Source organism: Mustela erminea, chromosome 18 (genome assembly GCF_009829155.1).
Source record: "Mustela erminea isolate mMusErm1 chromosome 18, mMusErm1.Pri, whole genome shotgun sequence".
NCBI classification, from domain to species: domain Eukaryota; kingdom Metazoa; phylum Chordata; class Mammalia; order Carnivora; family Mustelidae; genus Mustela; species Mustela erminea.
In genome coordinates this window covers 56,757,677-56,780,963 of record NC_045631.1, presented here as the reverse complement: position 1 = coordinate 56,780,963, position 23,287 = coordinate 56,757,677, and the positions used below count along the sequence as shown (strand labels likewise).

The 23,287-nt window shown below is 51.8% G+C and overlaps 3 protein-coding genes across 5 annotated transcripts in view; 1 reads left to right on the top strand and 2 right to left on the bottom strand.

The window, feature by feature from the left end:
* Positions 1-484: 484 nt before the first annotated feature.
* ZACN (zinc activated ion channel) lies at positions 485-3,852 on the bottom strand. The gene is made up of 9 exons (XM_032319795.1): positions 3,721-3,852; positions 3,518-3,642; positions 3,327-3,371; positions 3,078-3,184; positions 2,705-2,874; positions 1,850-1,974; positions 1,510-1,720; positions 1,248-1,397; positions 485-825 (listed from the first exon to the last, which is right to left on the bottom strand). Exons 1-9 carry the CDS (start codon positions 3,830-3,832, stop codon positions 638-640), a joined length of 1,233 nt encoding a protein of 410 aa, XP_032175686.1. The 5' UTR covers positions 3,833-3,852; the 3' UTR covers positions 485-637.
* A 1,366-nt stretch (positions 3,853-5,218) lies between these two features.
* On the bottom strand, positions 5,219-7,864 carry GALR2 (galanin receptor 2). The gene is made up of 2 exons (XM_032319794.1): positions 7,389-7,864; positions 5,219-6,110 (listed from the first exon to the last, which is right to left on the bottom strand). The coding sequence occupies exons 1-2, from the start codon at positions 7,754-7,756 to the stop codon at positions 5,315-5,317; spliced, it is 1,164 nt and encodes a 387-aa protein (XP_032175685.1). The 5' UTR covers positions 7,757-7,864; the 3' UTR covers positions 5,219-5,314.
* Positions 7,865-14,048: 6,184 nt separating this feature from the next.
* Positions 14,049-23,287, top strand: part of SRP68 (signal recognition particle 68) — a 34,621-nt gene continuing 25,382 nt past the window's right edge. The window contains exons 1-4 of one of the 3 annotated variants that reach the window (XM_032319793.1): positions 14,138-14,308; positions 16,163-16,269; positions 18,397-18,510; positions 20,445-20,640. In XM_032319793.1, the coding sequence (XP_032175684.1) occupies positions 14,174-14,308; positions 16,163-16,269; positions 18,397-18,510; positions 20,445-20,640 (552 nt within the window). In that variant the 5' untranslated portion in view covers positions 14,138-14,173. Of the gene's footprint in view, positions 14,346-16,162; positions 16,270-18,396; positions 18,511-20,444; positions 20,641-23,287 lie in introns of all 3 variants that reach the window. The other 2 variants (XM_032319792.1, XM_032319791.1) reach the window with 2 other exon arrangements.

The window sequence follows — 23,287 nt, the reverse complement described above, 5'->3', positions numbered from 1 at the left end:
GAGAATGCCCCCTCTAGCCCAAAAACATGGGTAGGGCCCAGAGGGGCAGGCCACAGCGCAGCCAGAGGGCATGGAGAAAAAGCAAGCAGGATTAATCCGCTCATGGATTGAGTGCAGAAAATGTATTCCCCGTCACCCGTGGGCCTGAAAATCCGGGGTGTTCTGCCTCCCACGCATCCCCCAGGTGCTGGAGCAGGAGTGCCCTCTCCCTGCGCCTCCGGGTTCCCGCACACTGCAAAAAGAATTCTGAGACGCTCTGGCCACTCTGCGTGGCCTGACCCAGGCCCCTGTCTCCTGGTGCCCAGTGCCCCCCGGGGCCCAAGGCCGAGCAACTGTAGTTGCAGAAATGGGGGTCACATCACTGGTGCACGGTGGTAGGTGACAAGTTCAAGAGTGTAGTGGGGATTGGGCGCAAAGTGGCGGCCCCACCGACTTAGGACAAGAGTGAGCAGCTGAGCCCAGCAAAGACAGACCCTTGAGGGTGACGGGTTTATTTCACACTCTGCTTGCCTGCGATCAGAAGGAAGAACTCGGGGTGGCCTGGCATCCTCCGGGCTTAGGGGAGAGAGTCATCCTTCCCCCCCTCTCTCCAGAGACCCTGTCATGACCCTCCCCCTGCAGCCCCGGGCCGGCCCTGTTACAGCCTGGGCTGCCCGCCATGGGGTATGACCTCGCCAGGGGCTGGCTCAGACTTGCACGTCGCCCACATCCAGAATCCAATGAAGGAGAATTGGCTACACGCTACGCCCACCACATAGGCCAGGAAGAAGATGCGGTCCGCGGCCTCGGGCCAGCTCCTCCTCGGCCCGTTCACTCCAGGAGCTTCTGGTGGGGCAAGAGGCAGGCAGTTTTTCCGGGCTCACCCAGCCTGCTGGCCCAGAGCAGGAGGGCAAACCCTGGGGACTGTCAGCCCGTATCTCTCCCTTCCTTCGATTTACAACCGATGAATGTTGGGGTGTGGCCCATTTCAGGCCACCTGGAGCTGAAGAAGCACCCCTGTAGAGAGGCTGCGAGGGGTATAGAGTTATCTCTGGGAGTTTGAGGTCACCTGGGCCCTTAGGGAAGCTATCCTGCCTTCCTGCTCCATACCTGCGTCTTCCAGGGACAGACCCGGGAGCCAGCAGAGGGAAGGCAGGGAGCCCCAGCCTAGAGACCCCCGGCCTCAGCCCTTAGTGGGCAGCCTGCCAGCTCTGCTCCTGGCCTTATTCCTCCCTCTACCCCTGCTCCGGGCAGGGGTCCCTGCCCACCTTCAGGATGTGGCCCTGGGTCCTCCCCTCTCGGGGCTGGGCCAGGGCTGCTCTGGGCTCTGTGGTTGCCCCGGGCCAGCAGCGCAGCCAGCAGCACGGTCTCCATGGTGCTGGTGAAAAGCAGCAGCAGCAGCACAGTGAAGTAGTAAACTGCGGGCGGTGGGGGGGAGGTCAGGGCCAGGCCTGCACCCCTTGTGCCCCAGGAGCTCAGCAGAGCAACCCCCCCGCCCCTGCAGGGCCAGGTGAGGGGGGCAAGGCTTACTGAGCAGCGGGTTGCAGGAGGAGGAGCTGGGCAGGGCCTGCACCAGGGAGGAGTGGAAGACAAGGTAGCCCAGGAGCAGGGTCACCTTGTAGGCGATGCGCTCGGTGGCCCGGAGGGGCAGCAGCCCCCCACACATGTCCGCCAACAGCAGCGCCTCCCCAGGGACCAGCAGAGCTATGATGGCCTTCAGCGCTGTGTTCTGCAGGCGCAACTGGAAGGAAGACCGGGCTTTTGGGAGGGCGCACGGGGTCTGGGAGGCTAAAAGGCGGCCCTGTGGCCTCTGACCACAGCTTCCTGCCCCCGCCCCCAACCAGCTCTCTGTCAGCCACGAGCGACTCACCGTCACCTGGAAGCAGGGCACCAGCTGCTGGGGTGGGACCTGGGTCTTCAAGTCCCGAACGACGTATTCCCTCTTGACACTCACGATCTCGTTCACTGCGTGGGCCCGGAACTCCAGCTCTAGCACTGGAGGGAGGCAGGGGAGAGTGGGGAAGGTGGAAGGAGGGGGCCCCGGCCCCTCCCTCCTCTCTTTCTGGGGGTATGCGCCAGGGACTAGCCGGCGTGCAGGGCTGGTGGAGACTTCTGACGGTGGCTGGAGGCCGACCAGGAGGTGAACACACTCTGCGCGGGCTGGGCACCACCCCCACTTCCTCTCCAGCCAGGGGAAGGGCCTTCTCAGATTCAGAGGTGAATTTTCATTGTGCAACTAAATGCACTTGGCCCCACTTCTTGGAGGGGGACGTGGTCTGGACTCCACCAGCGTATCTGCTCACACCTTCCATGTTAGCCTCAGGGGGCGGCAGCTGTAGTATTTCCCAGGGGAGAGGGATGTGAGGCAAGGGTGGGGGCTCTGGCCCCGAGCTGGACGGCACCGGTGGGTCTGCAGGCTAGTTACTGGGTGGGTGCAGCAGCCTCGGGCTCTGGACTTGACACAAGCGGCCCAGCTGTTGAGGGCAGCTGCTGTGGCGGGGGGCCGCAGCCCGGAGCAGGGGAGAGCTGGGAAGTGGGCCACTGTTTGAGAGGTGCACGGGAGAAGTGTGCTGTCTGCTCTAGGATATCTCCAGCTCCCCTAAGCCTAGGGTGGACCGGTGTGAACACAGGCCGGCTGCCCCCATGTCCTGTCCGCTGGACGCCGGAGGCTTCCCCTCCTCGCCCCTCCCCTCCCCGCCACCCCCAGCTCCTGCCCCGTCAGCACCAGTGTTGCTGAGAGCATAGAAGCTGAGGTTGCAGTCACTCTGGTCCCTGGGGAAGTGGAGGAGTTCAAAGTCGCAGTTGGTCTCCGTGGTGAGGGCCAAATACAGGTCGACATGTCCATCGGGGTCCACTCGGGCCCGCGGGCTCTGGTCCTGCCAGTCCACCCAAAGCCTGTTGGTGAGGGGAGATAGCGCAGCTGGAGGCTTGGTCATTTCTCAGAAGGGGAGGTAGGGGAGACCCCAGCCTGGCCCAGCGGCCCTCTCCTGCCATCCCGGTTCCAGCAGGGTGAAGGGGACAGAGGCAGGGGGGTGTGCCTGTGGTCTGGGGGCCACCAGGGAGGGGCCTCCTGGCCTGAGAACTCCCGCCCCACTTACGCCTCCTGAACAGTGAGTCCCGGAGTCCAGAGTGAGTCCCAGGGCAGTGTGACCGCATGCCGTGGGTGGACACTTGTGTTCCAGGCCAAGCGAGTGTCCAGCCAGGACTGGGGACATAAAGAAGCCGCTAAACCTCCCGCTCCCATATATATACAAGCCACTTGGCTTGGCTTTGAGGAAGACCCGCACTTCTGAGCTGGACAAAGAGAAGGTTCTCCCATCCCAGCTTCCCTGCCCCCCGGCACTCACCAGCCGAAGCAGCAGCGTGGAGGACACTGTGTACCTCAGGATGTCCTGAGGGAGGGAGCAGTGTGTCACCCGGGGGTCAGCGCTATGGGACAAGAGAAAGCAGGAGCCCCCACCACTGGCTGGGGCTGTCCTGGCCCATCCCCAACTCAGCGCCTGGGCCCTGCTTCCCTCCATGGCCAGAGGACACTTACCACGTTAAATACATTGGACACGAACACTTGCACATCCACCAGCAGGGGTGCACTCCCATTGTTTGGAATCTGGATGGTTTCCTGAACCTCCTGGGGCCAGCTGAAGTCGAAGAAGGATGGCCAGGCTGAAGGAGGTCAAGGTCATTTGGGTGCGTCCCCTGGGATCCAAATCCCAAAGCTTAAGGACTTTACACTCCACCTACCAACTGTTGGCGAGCGAAAGCCACGCCCTTGGACCAAGGGTCCCCGGGAGCTGAGCCTAAGGAAGGCCGAATGGAGCAGCAGGAGCTGCAAAGCCATGGTCAGTGGCTGCATGGAAGGCTGAATGGAGCTGCAGAGCCCAAACTGCTGCCTCAGTTCCAGCTGCTTCTCTGGGAGACTGGGCAGTTAGGGGCAGGTGCCCTGTGCAAGGCTCTGGGCCCTTGGAGCTGGCGTCCCACCCCGGGGTTCTGCAAACACCTGAAGACAAAGCACAGGACCCAGCCCCGCCCACCCTGCACCTGTCTAGGCTTCCCTGCCCCGCTCCATTTCCACCACCTGGAATCTGCCCCTTTCAAAGACTGCCAAGAGGACCGGGCAGGCACAGATTCCACCCTTCCAACACACACACACACACACACACACACACCTTTCCCCAACTCAGTCCTTCTGATCTGGGCAGATGCCACAGGGCTTCCTGTGTTTCTGTAGCGGGTCCCTACATGATTAAATAGTCAAGCCCTTGCTTAAGTGCCCTGCTCTCAACGTTGTGAGGTCTGTACGCCTTTGAGAGTTTTCCTGCCTCCCCTCAAACACTGAACTGATTCCACGCAAAAAGCCTTGAAAGGCTCAAGAACTCCAGGAGTGGGGCAAACCTAGGGCAGGGTAGAGGCTAGCTCAGGAGCAGAGCCCTGTAGCATTCTCGCTCCAGCCTAGTGGTGACTTAGAACTGCTCCTGGGGGCCCTGGGGGAGGACTGGTGGGGGAGGGGGCGACTTTCCTGGCCCTTTGGAAATGCAGACCTGACCCCACATAGCTGAAGCCAGAGAAGGAAACCTCAAGGCCCAAAGTGGGTGGGCACAGATTGGGCTGGGGACACTCAGAAGGGGCCCCAGAGAGCTGGGAGCAGGGAGGGACAGGCCACTTGCTGGCACATCAGTGTTCCTGGGAACACACATAGTGTCTGCGCTTGGCCATCAACCCGCTTATCGGGGCACTTAAACACTCCGCCTGCCTTTGTCCCATGCATAGGTGGCTACTGGTTCGGTGATCTACAAATTCTCTGCGCCGGGGCGCCTGGGTGGCTCAGTGGGTTAAGCCTCTGCCTTCAGCTCCGGTCCTGGGATTAAGCCCCTCATTGGGGCTCTTTGCTCAGCAGGGAGCCTGCTTCTCCCCCCCTCTCTGCCTGCTGCTCTGCCTACTTGTGATCTCTCTGTCAAAATGTTTTTAAAAAATAAAATGAAAAACAAAAACAGAAAAACAAATGCCGAGTGCTTCTGGATGGCCACTGCGGAGGTCCTGGGCCATCCTGCTCTTCCCCCTCTCAGGGATTCCTACGGGGACTTTCACTTGGCTGCCTTCCGTGCGGGCCACCCTCCCTCCCCGTGGATCAGCAAAGCACCGTGCACCCATCCAACCGGAGCTCCCCCGTGAAGTCCCAGAGGCTTCAGACCTCCGAGCCTCGTAAGATATGCCAAGACACAGCGCCTGACTGCATGGGAAAAGTTTTGCGTATTTTATTAACAGATGAGATTCCTTCCCAGATCCCCGACCTCTCTCTCCAATCCTTTGAACACCAGAGCATACTCGCCAAGTGTCCTCAGGTCGTATTAACTGTCGGGATGCCGCTGGAGGCATTTTGGTCCCGCCAGGACGGGCCGGGTACCAGGCTCAAGGCCGGGCTGCTGAGAGTCGCCAGCACAGGGGCGGAGGTCCCGGCCGCCTCGCTCACGTGTGTCAGGTCCGTGGACTCGCGCTCCAGCACGCTGCTGCCGCGGGTGCCCGGCGCCGCGATGCACACGCGGCCCGAGGCTCTGCGCGGGGCACGGCGCAGCAGACCCGCGCAGATCTTGCGGAAGCCCTTGCGGAAGTGCTTGGAGACCAGCGCGTAGACGATGGGGTTGACACAGGAGTTGGCGTAGGAGACCAGGTGCGAGAGGATGCGCAGCGCGTAGGTGGCGGGCGTAAGCGGGAAGCGGCCGAACCACACACACAGGATAAGCGCGTGGTGGGGCATCCAACAGAGGCAGAAGAGCGCAGCCACGATGATGATCATGCGCGTCACCTTGCGCTTGGCGCGCCGGGCGCTGGAGCCGGCGGCCACCGGGTCAACGGCGCGCCAGAGGTAGCGCAGGGTGCGCGCGTAGGTCAGGCCGAGCACCAGCATGGGCAGCAGGTAGCTGAAGACAAAGGTGCAGAGGTCCATGGCGCGGCGGCGCGGCGCGCTCCACGCCGGGTGGCACACAGTCAGGTTGGCCAACTGCGACTGGCGGTAGTAACTCAGGTAGGGCCCGGAGAAGAGCAGCGACAGCCCCCAGATGAGCCCGATGGCAGCCCCCGCGTTGCGAGGCGTGCGCAGCTCGCGGGAGTGCAGCGGGTAGCGGATGGCCAGATACCTGTGGGTCGGGCCGGGAAGGGAGACGAGTGAACAGAACAGGTGGATCCGCGGGGGTAGGGCCGGACCCTTACACCTCGAAGCCCTCACCCTCTCTCCAGGAAGGTCCCTAGCGCACGGCCGCACGGCACTCGCCGGTCGCATGGCACTCGCCGGGAGCTGCTTTGAGATGTGGGGCGGGACCGGGCAGCAGGAAGGACGAACCGGGCGTGTAGGCCACTCATCTGCTCCATGACCACAGTCACACTGCACCCGGCAAGGCACCCCGAGGCTGAACCGGCCTCGGAGTTCCGGGGTGACGGTGCCGGGAGCGTAGGTCCCAGCACCTCGAGGCTGTAGCGGACAGCCTGGAGACATCGCCAGGTACCGCGAGGGAATTGCTTAGAGGAGCCGCCGCTCTATGGGTCCCACCAGCGCTCTCGGAACCGACACAGTCCGCGCTCAGTGGAACCGCGGGGTATGGGAGGGAGGTGGCCTCACCTCGCTGCCTGTCCAGGGGAGGTCAGGAGGACGTGGGAAGATACCAGAGTCAGTCCCAGATTTCCTCCCCAGGAATCATCCAGGAGCTTCCAAGCTCCAACGGGGACGATAAAGGAGACCCTCTGGACCTCGCCTCTCCCTTGGCCTGAAGGTGGGGGACAAGGGGGGGTGGGAGTCTAGGGACTCTCGGACGTGTTCGCTTGAACTTTGGCGTGGGCTCCTGCGAAGGACCCAAATTCCGCAATCCGGACCAGAGACGACTGCGCGGAGCCACGAGCAAACCGTGGACTGGATGGAGGCTAGCGAGGTGGAGGCGCCTGAGTTTGACGCCCGGAGACAGACCGTTGGCTCCGCGCACACGATTACAGGCTGGGAGACTCTGAACGAGTCGCTTCTGAACTCGATCTCATCTGTAAATTGGGCACAGTAATCCCTCTCGCCCCAGCTTCACAGGGGCACCGGGCTCAAGCGAGACGAAGCACGCAAAACCGCAATGTGCCCAGAAGCGCCGCGCTTGGTCGGGCACCGGCGGCGCCGGAGAGCCGAGGTGTGCAGCGTGGAGCCCGAGGACGCACCTAACGGAGGGACACCGCAGTCCCCTATTCTTATTCCTCTTTCCTTCTCCACTCCTGCTTGTCTTTCACTCTCTCCCGGTCCCTTTGCCTTCTTCGTGTCCTTTTTTTAGTCTCTGCGCACCCCCCCCCCTTGAGCCTCGAGTCCCGCCTCTCTTCTCCAGCCCCTACCTGGGTGCCCGACCACCCCCGCTCCCGCCCCCCGGGCCGCCACGGCTCTCGCTCACCTGTCCAGGGAGACCGCGGCCAGCGTGAAGCTGCTGGCGTACATGGTGAGGAAGATGAGGAAATGCACGGCCTTGCAGAGCAGCGAGCCGAACACCCAGCCGTCCAGGGTGTAGATGGTGGCCTGGAAGGGCACGCAGCACACGATGAAACACAGGTCGGCCACGCCCAGGTTGAGGATGAACAGGTTGGTGGTGCTCACCGCCTGGCCGCCGCGCAGCAGCACGGCCAGCACCAGCGCGTTGCCCACGGTGCCCACCAAGAAGATGAGCGCGAACAGCATAGGCACGATAACGGCCTCGGGCTGCCAGCTGTCCCTGCCGCCCGCCTCACTCGCGTCCTCGGCCCCGGGGCCACCCGAGCCATTCATGGCGGCCCCGACTCCGAGGCTGCCCGGGCTCCTGGCGCCGTCTGAGTTCTGGCGAGCGCGCAGCTCCGGCGGCTCCAGCCGCTGCAGCGCCCCGCGCGAGTCGCCGGAGCTGCGGGCGGAGCGAGTCTCTCCTGGCTGGGGCGGGAGGTGGGGGTGCGCCGGGGTCAGGGGGAGGAGCGAGCAGCCGGAGGGGTGGGATGGGCCCCCGCAGCAGCCGGTCGCGCGGGGGGGGGGGAGGGCTGTGCGGTGGCCCACGCCGGGGACAGGGGCCGCGCTGGTGCCGGCTCCTCCGCCCGCCCGCGTCGTCCACGCGCTCCAGCCCCCGGAGCCGGTCAGTGCCGCGCTGCTGAGCGGCGAACCGACCTCCGGGCTGAACGCGGGAGTGGCGGGGGGACCGACCCCTGGGGCCTGAGTGTGCGCTGGAGAGCCGGGAGCGCCCGCCTGGGACCGCGCAGACCTCTCCCGCAGCCTGGCCGGAGCGGGGCCTCCCGGGGCTGGCTTGGGCGGGGCAGGGGGGACCCCTAAGGGGTGGCGGGCAAGTGACAAGGGACGCAGGTGGACCGAGGGGCCGCGGCTTTCCACAGCTGGCGAAGGGGACCGCACAGGGCGCTGGGCCTCACCCAGCACTGTGGGATCGCAGCACCTCCGGGGACTCTGGTGAGCATGGAACGACATGTGTGGCCTGAAGCCAGTGAGCCGAATTTCGCTCAGTGAATCAAATTCCTGTCTCCTTGCCCGAGTCAGAGATCCCAAAAGGGAAAACATGAAGGAAATACAAGAGAGCAGAGTTCCATCTCCAGGAGCATTTTCCGGCATGGCCATGAGGGTGTTTAGATCGCAATAAAACAAATAATTGTTTCTAATTTTGACATATTAAGCATCCAGCCCTTGCCACTCGGCATGGTTGCTGTTTCTATAGAATGACCCACATGCCCCCCTCAGCGATCAACTCTGAAAATCACCACCTGCTGCCACTGTACCTTTCCCTGCCCTGTTCATTGGGTCCCAGCGTGGAGCGTTCTTGTTCCTCTCCACCCCTCACCCCCCACCCCAGGATTTCAGCTCTGAAGCCCTATTCTTACTCCTTTGGGCAGGGAACACTTATCCACACCCCTGCCCTGCCAGACTTCACCAAATAGAAAGACAAAAGCAGTTCATAATTATGAGACGCTTGCCATTCATTCATTCAGTAAGCATTCATTAAGCACCTACCCCTTTCCAGACGTTGTTCTGGGTCCTTAGCATATACCAGTTAGCTCTAGGAAGATCAAGGCCCTCCGTGAACTTCCTTTTAGCAGAGGAGACAGACAATAAACATAACTCAAGGTAGTTATTAACCTATTACAAATTGATAAGTACTTGCAGGAGAAATAGATTAGGGTAAGGGAACTGGGAGTACCATGGTGGTGGAGATGGTGCAATTTAAAATTTGGTAGCCAGGGTAGCTCAGTCGGTTGAGCATCTGACACTTGATTTCAGCTCAGGTCTTGATAGCAGGATGGTGAGTTCAAGCCCCACACTGGACTCCACGCTGGGCAACGAGCCTACTAAAAATAAATAAAATAAAATAAAAATAAGGTGGCCAGGCAGACCACATTAGGAAGGTGATATTTGAACAAAGACTTGAAGGAGGTGAGGGACCCAGAGTAGCAGAATTCTACAGGAAGAACATTCCAGACAGAGTGGTCAGTGCTAAGATCCCAAAGCCGGAGGGTGCCTATGTCCCTAAATAAGGAAGTTTCTATGGCTTGAGTTGATGAATAAGAAAGAGATTGGCAGATGAGGAGGTGACAGACATGACATGCAGGGCTTTTTTCATTGCTTCATGACTTCTAGTGTGAGCAAAAAAAGAAGCCACTGCCAGAGTTTTGACTAGAGGTCTAACACCACCTGAATTAAAAATCTTTAGTGAAATACAATCCCCATACTGCACATTTTACCCAATTAAGGGGTGCATTTAGTTTTAAATATACTCATAAAGTTATGCAGCCATCACAACAATCAACTTCAGAATGTTCTTCCCCAAAGAAACTTGGGCCATTTAGCCATAGATCTCCAATCTCAACCCTCACCCCGAGCCCCAGGCAACCACTTTCTGTCTCTATGGATTTGCCTATTCTGGACATTTCATATATTTTTTAAAATTTTATTTTCTTAAGATTTTTTTTTCATTTCTAAGAGTTTACTTACTTATTTAAATAATCTCTACAACCAACATGGGGCTCAAACCCATGACCCTGAGACCAAAAGTCAGATGCTCTACCAACTGAGCCACCCAGATGCCCCTGGACATTTCGTATAGATGGAATCACACAATATGTGGTCTTCTGAGCACCTTTATTCACTTGGCATAATATTTTCAAGATTCACATGCTTTGTAGCATGTATTAGTACTTCATTGCTTTTTATGGCCAGATAACATTTCATTGTATGGTTATACCAATTCTATTTATCCATTCATTTGTAGAAGCACATTTGGGAGACTTTTTTTTTTTTTTTCAAGATTTTATTTATTTATTTATATTTTTAAATTAATTAAATTATTTTTTAAAGACTTTATTTATTTACTTGACACACACACACACAGAGAGAGAATATAAGCAGGGGGAGCAGGAGAGGGAGACTGAGTGGAAAGCCCAATATAGGTCTCAATCCCAGGACCCTGAGATCATGGCCTGAGCTGAAGGCAGACACTGAAGGACTGAGCCACCCAGATACCTCTATTTATTTACTTTCCAATATTTTATTTATTTGTCAGAAAGAGAGAAAGAGAGCACAGCTGGGGGAGAGGCAGGCAGAGGGAGAAGCAAACTCCCAGCTCAGCAAAGAGCTATTTTATCTTTTTTAATTATCTTTACACCCAACATGATCCAAAGTCTCACACTCCACTGACTGAGCCACCCAGGTGCCCTGAAACTTATTTAGGATTTTTTTTCATTGTAGTAAGATACACAAAATGTACAGTTTACCATCTTGGATATTTTATTTTTTTAAAAGATTTTATTTATTTATTTGACAGAGAGAGAGAGAGATCACAAGTAGGCAGAGAGGCAGGCAGAGAGAGAGGGGGAAGCAGGCGCCCCGCAGAGCAGAGAGCCCGATGCAGGGCTCAGTCCCAGGACCCTGAGATCACAACCTGAGCTGAAGGCAGAGGCTTAAGCCACAAAGCCATCCAGGCGCCCCACCATCTTGGCTATTTTAAAGTGTAGGATTCACTAATATTAAGTATGTGCAAAGACACATGGGTGGCTCAGTCGGTTGAGTGTCCAACTCTTGGATCAGGTCATGATCTCACGGTCGTGGAATCAAGCCTCATGTCTTGATTGGCTCTGCACTCAGAAGGGAGTCTGCTGGAGATTCTCTCTCCCTCTCCCTCTGCCCCTCCCCTACTTGCGCGCATGCTCTCTCTCGCTCTCTCTCTCAAAATAAATAAAATTTCAAAAAAAAAAAAAGCATATTCACATTGTTGTGCAACCAATCTCCAGGACTCTTTTTTTTTTAATATTTTATTTATTTGACAGACAGAGATCACAAGTAGGCAGAGAGGGAGGCAGAGTGAGAGAGAGGGGAAAGCAGGCTCTCCACTGAGCAGAGAGCCCGATGCGGGGCTTGATCCCACGACCCTGGGATCATGACCTGAGCTGAAGACAGAGGCTTTAACCCACTGAGCCACCCAGGTGCCCCTCCAGGACTCTTTAATCCTGCAAAATTGAAACTCTGTATTCACTAAATAATAATGAATTTCCCCATTTCTCCTGCCTCCAGCTACTGGCAACCACCACTGTACTTTCTATGAATTTGACCAAAGTAGATACCTCATACAAATGGAATCCTATCATGTTAGTCTTTTTGTGACAGGCTTACTTGATTTAGCACAATATTTTCAAGCTTCAGTCATGTTGGAGGTTGTGTCAGAATTTCCTTCCTTTTTAAGGCTTAATGTTATTCTGCTTATGGATATACCACTTTCTGTTTATCCCTTGAGGGCCACTGGGTTGCTTCCATCTGTTGGTTATTGTGAATAATGCTTATATGAATGTGAATGTAGAAATACCCCCTTGGAGACCCTGCTTTCAATTCTGTGGATATACACGCAGAAACGAAACTGCCAGATCAAATCATAATTCCTCAATTTTCCAAAGAACGGTCATACTGTTTTTCACAGGGGCTGCACCACTTTATATGTGCACCAAAAGCACACCAAGGTTCCAATTTCTCCATATCCTCACAAATACATGCTATTACTACTTTTTTAATAATAAAAAATTTCTTTTTCCTTCTTAAAAATCCTTTTTAAATTTTTTAAATTTTTATTTTTTTATTTTTTTTTAAGATTTTATTTATTTACTTGAGAGAGAGACAGTGAGAGAGAGCATGAACGAGGAGAAGGTCAGAGGGAGAAGCAGACTCCCCGTGGAGCTGGGAGTCTGATGCGGGACTCGATCCTGGGACTCCAGGATCATGACCTGAGCCGAAGGCAGTCGTCCAACCAACTGAGCCACCCAGGCGTCCCTTAAATTTTTATTTTTTAAAGATTTTATTTATTTATTTGACACAGAGAGAGAGAGATCACAAGGAGGCAGAGAGGCAGGTAGAGAGAGAGGGGGAAGCAGGCTCTCCGCTGAGCAGAGATCCCTATGTGGGGCTCGATCCCAAGAGCTTGAGACCATAACCTGAGCCAAAGGCAGAGGCTTTAACCCACTGAGCCACACAGGTGCCCCTAAAATTCTTTTTTTTAAAAAGGTTTTTATTTATTTGACAAAGAGAGAGCACAAATAGGCAGAGTGGCAGGCAGAGAGAGCAGGAGAAGCAAGCTCTCCGCTGAGCGGGAAGCACGATGCGGAGCTCAATCCCAGCACCCTGGAATCATGACTTGAGTTGAAAGCGGCCACTTAACTGACTGAGCCACCCAGGCACTCCCAATTCTTTGTTTTTCTATTCTATTCTATTTTTATTCTTTTTCTTCTCCCTCTTCCCCTGCCCCTCCCCCTTCTTGTGGGCTCTCTCTCAAATAAATGAAATCTTTACAAAAAATAGTAACCATCCAAAAATAAATAAAAATAGGAATCATCCTAATGGGTGTGATAGTTCATTGTGGCTTTGATTTGCATTTCCCGAGTGATTGTGACACGGAATAGAGACTCTAAATTGCCTCATTTCTTTTCTTTTTTTAAAAAAGATTTTATTTATTTGAAGGAGGACTGTGTGGCTCAGTCATTAAGCAGTTGCCTTCCTTTAGGTCGTGGTCTCAGGGTCCCGGGGTGGAGTCCCACATCTGGCTCCCTGCTCAGCAGGAAGCCTGCCTCTCCCTCCCCACTCCCACTGCTTGCGTTGCCTCTCTTGCGCTCACGCCCGCTCTCTCTCTGTGAATAAACAAAATCTTTTTTAAAAAGATTTTATTTATTTGAGATAGAGTGTGCACACATGAGCAGGGGGAAGGGCAGAGGGAGTAGCAGACTCCCCTGGGGGCAGGGAACCCATCTCTGACCCTGGCAGATCCCAGGACCCTGAGATCATGACCTGAGCGGAAGGCAGACACTTAATCGAATGAGCCATCCAGGCTCCCCTAAATTGCCTCATTTCATCTTCATAAAAACCGTCTTAATTGGTTATCCCCATTTCACAGAGAAGGGGAAAGGTTTAGAGCGACACTGTTCCTTGCCCAACATTTCCCAACCAGTAAGAGAGGAGCCAGGACTGGAGAAGCAGGACTCAGCCTCCCTCGCCTCAACTTCTCCCCTCGAACTGCTGGAGTCCTCGCTCCAAAGTCCAGAGGCATAGGTCCCCGGCAGTTCCAGAAGTTTCTACGCCAGGTCGGGGATCAGCAAATGGAGACCCGGCGTAGAAACTTATGGGTCTCCACTTGCTGATCCCCGACCCGGCCAGCGCTTCCTCTGGCCATGGCTTTCTCAGGGGGGACACCAGAGGAGAACGTAGAGGGGTGTCCCTCACAGGTGGAGCGCTTCCTGTGGGTACGTGGGAACCGCATCTCCCGAGTACCCAGGCAGGTAGACACCCCGAAACCCAAAGTCCAGAACCAACCGTCCCTGCCCTTAACCCTCACGCCCGCTTGGGACGTGAGCTGGACCCCCGGTGCAGGGATGCAGGAGGTGGTGTGTGTAGGGGGGAGCATTTCCGAGTCCTCCGCCCTCGGGGGACCAGAAGAGAGGTTGCCCCGGAAAGACCGCAATAGCTCTGGTCTCCCCGCGTGAACGAGCCCTCAGCCCCGCCCGCCGCGACTCAGGAACCCGAGCCCATGCGCAGGCGCGCTCCAACAAGTGGCTCTCGCCCGCGGGCCGGGCCGTCGATGGCGGAGTCCGCCACGATCCCGTCAGGCCGTCGGGGCGGGCATCGCTCTCTTCCGCCTCCGTCGTCCCGCCTCCTCTATCCCGTCTGGCTCTGCGGCGCTGGGGCAAGATGGCGGCTGAGAAACAGGTTCCCGGTGGCGGCGGCGGCGGCGGCAGCGGGGGCGGCAGCGGCGGTAGCGGCGGTGGACGCGGTGCCGGAGGAGAGGAAAATAAGGAAAACGAGCGGCCTTCAGCTGGATCGAAGGCAAACAAAGAATTCGGGGATAGCCTGAGTTTGGAGAGTATCCTAGAGTAATCGGGCCTAACTCGCAATGACTACGTGTCGATATGCAGGGCCGGGGGCGGGAGAGGCGGCGGGTCCCGGCGCGTTCCGGGCACGAGAGGCCGAGGGTTGCGGTTTCTCTCGCCCGTACTTTCTGGCACTCAGAGTTGCAGGGTCTGTATTTCGACCGGTCTTTTCTCGCTTCTCATTCGCTTTCCAGGGTGGGGATCGTTCTGTTCTCTCAGGCGGCACCGAGATTTCGGGCGGATTTCTGCAGTTCCCCCGTAGTCGCCCGTTTGGAGGGCTGGTGACGGGGATGACACGGTGGCCACCCAGTGAGCTGCTGTCTTAGCATCTAGAGCCACTGAACCAAAGATAGGAAACTGCCCTGTGGACGTTTTCGCTTAATACTTTTGTCTGACAGCCGTCGGAGAATGGACAGTAAAAAATACAGTTTCTCTGGCAGTGGAGGCAAAGATGATTTCTTTGAGGAAGAGCTTGTTGCCCATTTTGAATATAAACGTAGCTTAACATCACTTGTATGGCTTTATCATTCATATATATATATATATATATATATACACACACACACACACGTATTTTTTAAACATTTTAGTTATTTACTTGAGAGAGAGAGAGCGAGCATGAGAAGGGAGAAGGTCAGAGGGAGAAGCAGACACTCCATGGAGCTGGGAGTCCAATGCGGGACTCGATCTGGGGACTCTGGGATCATGACCAGAGCCGAAGGCAGTTGCTTAAGCAACTGAGCCACCCAGGCACCCCTTGTGTAGCTTTCTTAAGTAGGCCTGTAGGCATTAAATCTTGCTGAGAATTGTTTAGGTGATCTGGTGGAATGGGCTTGTAGTTTCCGTCTTCGGACGCATCTCATTCAGTATTACAACTGAATGCCTGAGACACTAGTTTGTGACTTTTGTAGTGAACCACAAACGGAGAAAATGTAGGTGAATTTCTGAAATAACATGTTTAGCTTGACATCTTTATGTGGTTTTCAGGAGATTGGAGCTTTACTTTTTGAACTGGTGATCTGGTTCCAAATGGATATTTGAATTGCCTTGATTTTTTACAAATCTTATAGCTTCTTATTCCTTTTAGTTGAAATAGTCCTTTTAATGTTCAGTATTTTGTTGACATGTCTGTAGAGGATTTTTTTTTTTTAACATTTTATTTATTTGACAGAGAGAGAGAGATCACAAGTAGGCAGAGAGGCAGGCAGAGAGAGAGGGGGAAGCAGGTTCCCTGCGGAGCAGAGGGCCTGACATGGGGCTCGATCCCAGGACCCTGAGATCATGACCTGAGTGGAAGGCAGAAACTTAAACCACTGAGCCACCCAGGCCCCCAGAAAAACTATTATTTTTATACAAGCTGTGGCATAGTTTGGTTGGCATGTGCTAACCACAGGCTTATGCAGCGTCACAGCTGTTAAGGAAAAGTTAGATTTGGCAGATGTAGGAAGTTATGCAAATAGAGGAGTAGTACACGTCATTTATAACCTGAGTCTGCTTGAATAAGTAAAATACTGGGTCCACGTGTAAATCAATGGGAACCACCCCAGTTATAATCAGTAGTTAGAGTCCAGCACCTTTATTTAAGCTGTTGAATTTCAGTAATCCTCAGTGGCTAATAATACCTTCCTTTTTTAGTTTGAAAGTAATAGTTCAGGCAGTCAGCTTTTTACTAATTTGCTTTGCCCTGTCTTATGACAAGATAGCTATTGAAAATGATTACGAAAGAAGTCAGTAGTTAATGTACTAATGCTTAACGTGCTCTGGTTTGGTACAAATACAGACTAATGGGAATATGTTTCAATTTATTTAGATTCTTACCATTGTAAGCTTTTCCTTAATCTTGGCTCTAGTTCTTCAGATTATTAAGGAATCCCAGCAGCAGCATGGTTTACGGCATGGAGATTTTCAGAGGTATAGGTTAGTATCATGTGTAAGATGTACGGAAATTATTGTGGAATTTTCAAACTTGGTTTGCCTTTGTTAATATCTCACTTATTTTGCTGTGTCAGAAAGTATAGAAAGTCTGACTCTGAACTTATACTGAGTCCTCGAAATGTAACTTTTCAAATTTAAAATTTCGCAATGAATAAAAGCAGCCAACCTCTTTATCCATTTTGCTTCACAATATTGCAGATACATTGGAGGCTTCTGCTGAAAGTAGCAAGCAGTATGGTAATACATATATTTTTAAACTTAATTATGTTGTCAGAGTCTTGGTTAAATGCAGAGTTTTTCAGTTATTTCTTAATTTATTTTAAAGTAAGCTCTATCTCCAGCATGGGGCTTGAACTCACAACCCCAAGATCACCACCAACTGAGCCAGCCAGGCACCCCATATAATTTCTATGATATCATTATAAGTTGTTGGTAAACTCTGTAACAGCCTTCAAGTTGGAAAATGAATTTAATATGACTCTTAAAAATAGAATAGATGCCTAATCTATAATATAATTCAGTGCTTTGGAAGCAGAAATAGCCAACCATTTAATATTGAAGATATAGGCTTTAGCGGGGAGGGGCAGAGGGAGAAGGAGAAACAGATTCCCAGCTGAGCAGAGAGCCCAGGTGAGGCTGGAGCCCAGGATCATGACCTCAGCCAAAGGCAGAAGCTCAGCTGACAGCCCTGCTGGTGCTCCTGGCTGCTGGACTTTTAAAAGTGCTACTTTACAAAACATTCCACAGATTCTAAGGAGTGACGCATGTCACATAAATGGTCCCCAGCACTGGGATGAATTGAGCAAGGTGGGGAGTGGTAAAGATGAAGTGAGAAAACTAAGGGGCCAGAATAGGTAGGGTCCTTCTTATAAGCCCGGGTAACTCCTTCAGGTATTAATGTAGGTGTGATGGGAAGTTAATGGAAGAAGTTTTAGTTAGAGACTGTTATGACTTGAGGGTTTTTTTTTGTTTTTTTTTAATTATTAAGGACATTTTCAAAAGCTAGTGTAGAAATGATACCATGATGAATCTATCACTCAGTTATTACAGCAATCGGCTTTCTGCTCATTTATTTTACGTGTTCCATCTCCATTTTTTTTTTTTTTTTTTTAGGTTAGGCTCCATGCTGGGCATGGGGCCAGTGTGGGGTTCAAACTCACAAGACCTGAGCCAAGATCAAGAGTTGGACACTTAGCTGACTGAGCCACCTAGGAGCCCCTGTTCCTTCTCCTTTTTATTTTTATTTATTTTTGTAATTTTTTAAAAGATTTAATTTTTTCATTTGACAGAGAGAGAGTACAAGCAGGGAGAGCAGCAGGCTGAGAGAGAGGGAGAAGCAGGCTCTCTGCTGAGCAGGGAGCCAGATGCAGGACTCGATCGCATAACCCTGGGATCATGACCTGAGCCTAAGGCAGTCACTTGATGAACTGAGCCACCCAGGCATCCCCCCTCTCCTTTTTAAAAAAATACTTTTTTATTGAAGGATTTTTTCTTTTACCATTCTAATTTTTTTTTTAAGATTTTATCTTTTATTTGACAGAGAAAGACAGCAAGAGAGGGAACACAAGCAGGGGGAGAGGGAGAGGGAGAGGGAGAAGCAGGCTTCCTGTGGAGCAGGGAGCCCGACATGGGCGGGACTCGATCACAGGACCCCAGGATCATAACCTGAGCCGAAGACAGACACTGAATGACTGAGTCACCCAGGCACACACCCCCCCTTTTTTTTCTTACCATTCTATTGCAATATAGTTTATATACAGAAAAGTATATAGAAAAAGATGAATTTTTCACAACCTGTAACCAGCAGACATTACTGGACAATGTGACCAGCATCCCAGAGGCCCCCCTTTTGCTCCTGATCACAAACCCTTCCTCCCCAAAGGTCACCACAGTCATGACGTCTGACACCTTAGGTTAGGTTTGAAATACGTTTCTGGTGGCACCAGTCATACTGCCCTGCAGGTTGTAGTTCACGGAGTGTTTGCAAGATGACGTGTGGTGTCTGTGGTAACCATTAAGTAGAACACCGCAAACCTTCAGGCTTTATTACAGAATCTACTATGGAAAGTACCATCAGCTTGCCTGAATTATTGGTGTTTTTTCCTTCAGGGGCTACTGTTCCCGTAGACAAAGACGTCTTCGGAAAACACTCAACTTCAAGATGGGGAACAGGCACAAATTTACAGGGAAAAAAGTAACTGAAGATCTTCTGACTGATAACAGGTACGGACTGCTCTGTGCTAGTGGCGAAATCCTCCTCGCTAATACGTTTATGGGACAGATATGTGTTTGCCGCTGTGCCAGCTCTTAAGTTACAGGATGAGGACACGGAGGCTCAGTAACAGTAGCAGGAGTTGGGCTGAGTGCTGAATACTAGTCCTCAGTTAGAACCTGATGGGATGTTGGGTAAGGGCCCTGGGGTGCGAGTTTCAGTGTGTAAGTGCTTACTTAAATACGTGTATCGTAAAAGAAATCTGTGTGTGAATTGTTCCAGAAGAGTTTCATGTTTCAGTGCTGAATGCAGCCAGGCTTAACATTCGCAGAAGGTCCGTCTGTCGACATGTATTAAAGGTCTTTAGGCCAGTTCCTCAAATTTCAGCCGTGAGCCAAGTTGCTCCTTTTGCCACCTGTTTTTGTAAAGTGTGTTTTTTTGTGTTTGTTTTGTTTTACTCTTTTTTTGAGAGAGAGAGAGAGAGAGAGAGAGTGCACGTGCTCAAGTGTGCACATGCACGAGAAGGGGGAGGAGCAGAGGGAGAGGGAGCAGCAGACTCCCCACTGAGCATCCGTTGAGGAAGACCAGTGGATGCCAAGCTCCATCCCAGGTCCCTGGGATCATGACCTGAGCTGAAAGCAGATGCTTAACTGACTGAGCCACCCAGGCGCCCCTTGTTTAGTTTTTTTAAGTAATTTCTCCCCCCATTGTGGGGCTTGAACTCACAATTCAGAGATCAAGAGTTGCATGCTGTACTCACTGAGCCAGCTAGGTGTCCCAGGGGTTTTTGCTAGTGAAGCCAGGAAGCTTGCGTTGAGGAGGCTGGACCTTGAGGGGTTTCTGAGAGGCAAAAACATTCTGTGTGAGGGATGCCTTGGTGTCTGAATGTACTTTAGGAATTATAATGCTCTGGACAGTTAGCTGCTGCTCAGGCAGCAGAGAGCCTGGGAGCTTTGTGTATGGAGACATAGAAAACTAGCGCATAGAGCCCAGGATGGGATTCAGCAGCGGGTATTGGTTAAATCTGATGAGAACAGGTTAGGAAGGGTCTCTGTGATCATGAGATCTTCATTTTGAAGAGATAAGATTAATAAGCTGATATTTAAGAAAGATTTATCAAGGCAGTAGGTTAACAGAATTTCTCCAGTATAAAAATAAAGTGGCTAGTTTATTCAGTCCTTAGTAAGTGCCAGACTCTGGTTTAAGTGTGTTACATGTATCACTAATGGGATTCTGAGGCACAGCAAGTTAGTAACGTTGTCCAGTGTCACATAGTTAGTGACGGATGGCACTGAGATTCCAGCCCTGCCTGACTCGAGAGCATGTTCTTGACCATTTCAGTACAGTGTGTCTTCAGGACTTGGTTTTCAGCTCAGTTGGGATGGAGGAGGTGTTGATTCAAAGATGAGGCCAGATTGTGTGCTTGGACTGCCTCTTTGCTAAAACTGGGGAAGAGCAGGTCTGTGGTCTGTGTTTGCCCAGTTTGAGGTGGTAGCAGGTGTTTTTAGTAGTGAGATCTGTGTGGTAGATGGCTAGAAATTTGAGGTGGAGCCTGATCAGAGATACTGATTGGGTGCCATGATTGATGCTGTGAGGAGTAGTTCCTTTTTTTTTTTTTTTATCCCCCTTAATATTTTTTTAAATTTTAGTGCTTGAGTGGGAGGGTAAGAGAAAGAGGGAGAAAGAATCTCAAGTAGACTCAACGCTGAGCACAGAGCCTGATGTGGGGCTTGATCTCATGACTCTGAGATCATGACCTGAGCGGAAACCAACAGTCAGACACTTAAACAGCTACACCACCCAGGTGCTCTGAGAAGAGTAGTTCTCAGGAGGAAAGCCAAGGAGGGGTAGGGAGAAGTTCAGAAGTTGAGGATTGTGCCTTGGGGAATATCCAAGTCTGATGCTCCTGGTGTTCATCGTTCGGTTGCTGTTCTCTCTCATCTAGGTATTTGCTTCTGGTTCTGATGGACGCTGAACGAGCCTGGAGCTACGCCATGCAGCTGAAACAGGAAGCCAATACCGAACCCCGAAAACGGTTCCATCTGTTGTCTCGCCTGCGCAAAGCCGTGAAGCACGCGGAGGAGTTGGAACGCTTGTGTGAGAGCAATCGTGTGGACGCCAAGACCAAGTTAGAGGCTCAGGTTAGTAGCTTTGCTACTACTGCGGAGTAGTAGCTTTGTATCAGCTTTGCTTTACTGCAGAGATTAGAGACGTGACTTCCTAGTTGAAGAGAATAGTTTCTTAATATTATAAATGGACCGGAGAGGAAATAATATGGTCTTGCTTTTTCAAGGCAGAGTTGGTATTGTTTTTGTTTTCAAGCTCTTGGTTTGTTTTGTTTTCTTCTCCCTTGACTTATGTATGTAATCTCAGCACTAAATGTGGGGCTTGAACTCATGACCTGAAGGTCAAGAGTCATATATTCCACCAACTGAGCCAGCTGGGTGCCCTGAGCTCTTGTTTTTTTTTAGTAATAAGTTCTAACATTTATTCATTCATTCATTCATTTAATTTTTATTTTTATTTTTATTTATTTATATTTTTTAAAAGATTTATTTATTTATTTATTTGACAGAGAGGGAGAGAGATATCACAAGTAGGCAGAGAGGCAGGCAGAGAGAGAGGAAGGAAGCAGGCTTCCCGCTGAGCAGAGAGCCCGATACGGGGCTCGATCCCAGGACCCTGGGATCATGACCTGAGCTGAAGGCAGAGGCTTAACCCACTGAGCCACCCAGGCGCCCCTTATTTTTATTTTTATTTTTAAAGTTTATTTATTTATTTAAAGATTTTATTTATTTGACAGGTCACAAGTAGGCAGAGAGGCAGGCAGAAAGAGGAAGGGAAGCAGGCTTCCCGCCAAGCAGAGAGCCCGATGTGGGGCTCAATCCCAGGACCCTGGGATCATGACCTGAGCCAAAGGCAGAGGCTTTAACCCCCTGAGCCACCCAGGCACCCCCTTATTTATTTTTAGGATTTTATTTATTTGTCAGAGAGAAGAGAGGGAATGAGTAAGCACAGCAGTGGGAGAAGCAGGCTCCTCGCTCAGCGATGTGGGCTCAATCCCATGACCTGAACCGGAGGCAGACGCTTAACCGACTGAGCCATCCAGGTGTCCCATAATTAGCTTTAACTTTTTTTTTTAAAGTTCATGCATCTCTTGAAATGAAGATAGAAACCTTGACTCTAAGATCTGGGAAGTTCACAAAATTAAAGTTTTTTATTTCAGGGCTCTTTGGATTTTTAAGTTTTATTTAAATTCAGAAAAAAAATTCTGTTAACATGTAGTGTATTATTAGTTTCAGAGAAGTAAAAATTTCTTGAAATGAATTTTTTTTAAGATTTTATTTATTTAGGGGTGCTTGGGTGGCTCAGGGGGTTAAAGTTTCTGCTTTTGGCTCAGGTCATGATCCCAGGGTCATAGGATCGAGCCCCGCATCAGGCTCTCTGCTCAGCAGGGGGCCTTCTTCCTCCTCTCTCTCTGCCTGCTTCTCTGCCTACTTGTGATCTCTGTCAAATGAATAAATAAAATCTTAAAAAAAAAAAAAAAAGTATTTTATTTATTTATTTGACAGAGACCGCGGGAGCACACGCACACACACGAATGGGGCAGAAGAGGGAGAAGCAGACTTGCCACTGAGCAGGGAGCCCGACATGGGGCTTAGTTAGTCTCAGGGTCCTGAGATCATGACCTGAGCTAAAGGCAGATGCTTAACCAACTGAGCCACCCAGGCACCTCTGAAACTAATTAAAAAAAGAAACAAACAATAGAAACGGGTGCCTGGGTGGCTCAGGTGTTAATCGTCTGCCTTTGGCTCAGGTCATCATCCCGGGGTCCTGGGATCGAGCCCCTCATCGGGCTCCCTGCTCAATGGGAAGCCTGCTTCTCCCTCTCCCACTCCCCCTGCTTGTGTTCCCTCTCTCACTGTCTCTCTCTCTGTCTGTCAAATAAATAAATAAAATACTAAAAAAAAAAAAAAAGATGCCACAGATTTACATTCAGCTTCTGATACTGAATGTTATATTCTGGAAACTAATCATTAAGTCACATGAGAAAACAGGTTTTTGGGTTTTTCTCCTTCAGGTTCTCTCCTAAGGGGTGCCTGGGTGGCTCAGTGGCTTAAGCCTCTGCCTTTGGCTCGGGTCATGGTCTTGGGGTCCTGGGATCGAGCCCCGCATTGGGCTCTCTGCTCAGCGGGGAGCCTGCTTCCCCCTCTCTCTGCCTGCCTCTCTGCCTCCTTGTGATCTCTCTCTCTGTAAATGAATTTTAAAAAAAAATTCTTTCCTAGGCAGTAAATGAATCATGGTGAGTTATCTGTGTATCACATTTTATTAAATAGTGTTTTCTCTCAAAAACATTTATTTATTTATTTTAAAGAGCAAGCGCACACCTCCTACAGAGTGGGGCAGAGAGTGTCTCTAGCAGACTCTGCTTTCTGAGCCCAGACCCCGATGTGGGACTCAATCCCATGACCCTGAGATCATAACCTGAACCAAAATCAAGAGCCAGTCGCTCAACTGACAGTGCCATCCAGGTCCCCCAATAAGTTTTCTCTTTTACAGTCACCCTGAATAAGGGTGTCTGGGTGGTGCACTTGATTGTCTGCCTCTTGATCTCAGTTCGGGTCTTGATCTTGGGGTTGAGTTCAAGCCCCGTACTGAGCTCCAGGTTGAGCTTGAAACCTTCTTAAAAATAAATAAGTAAAATCACCCTGATGAATATCTCTATATTCCTGATGTCAAAACTGAAAGCAGGTGGGGGAGATTGAGCAGTGACATTGGCTCTTGGTG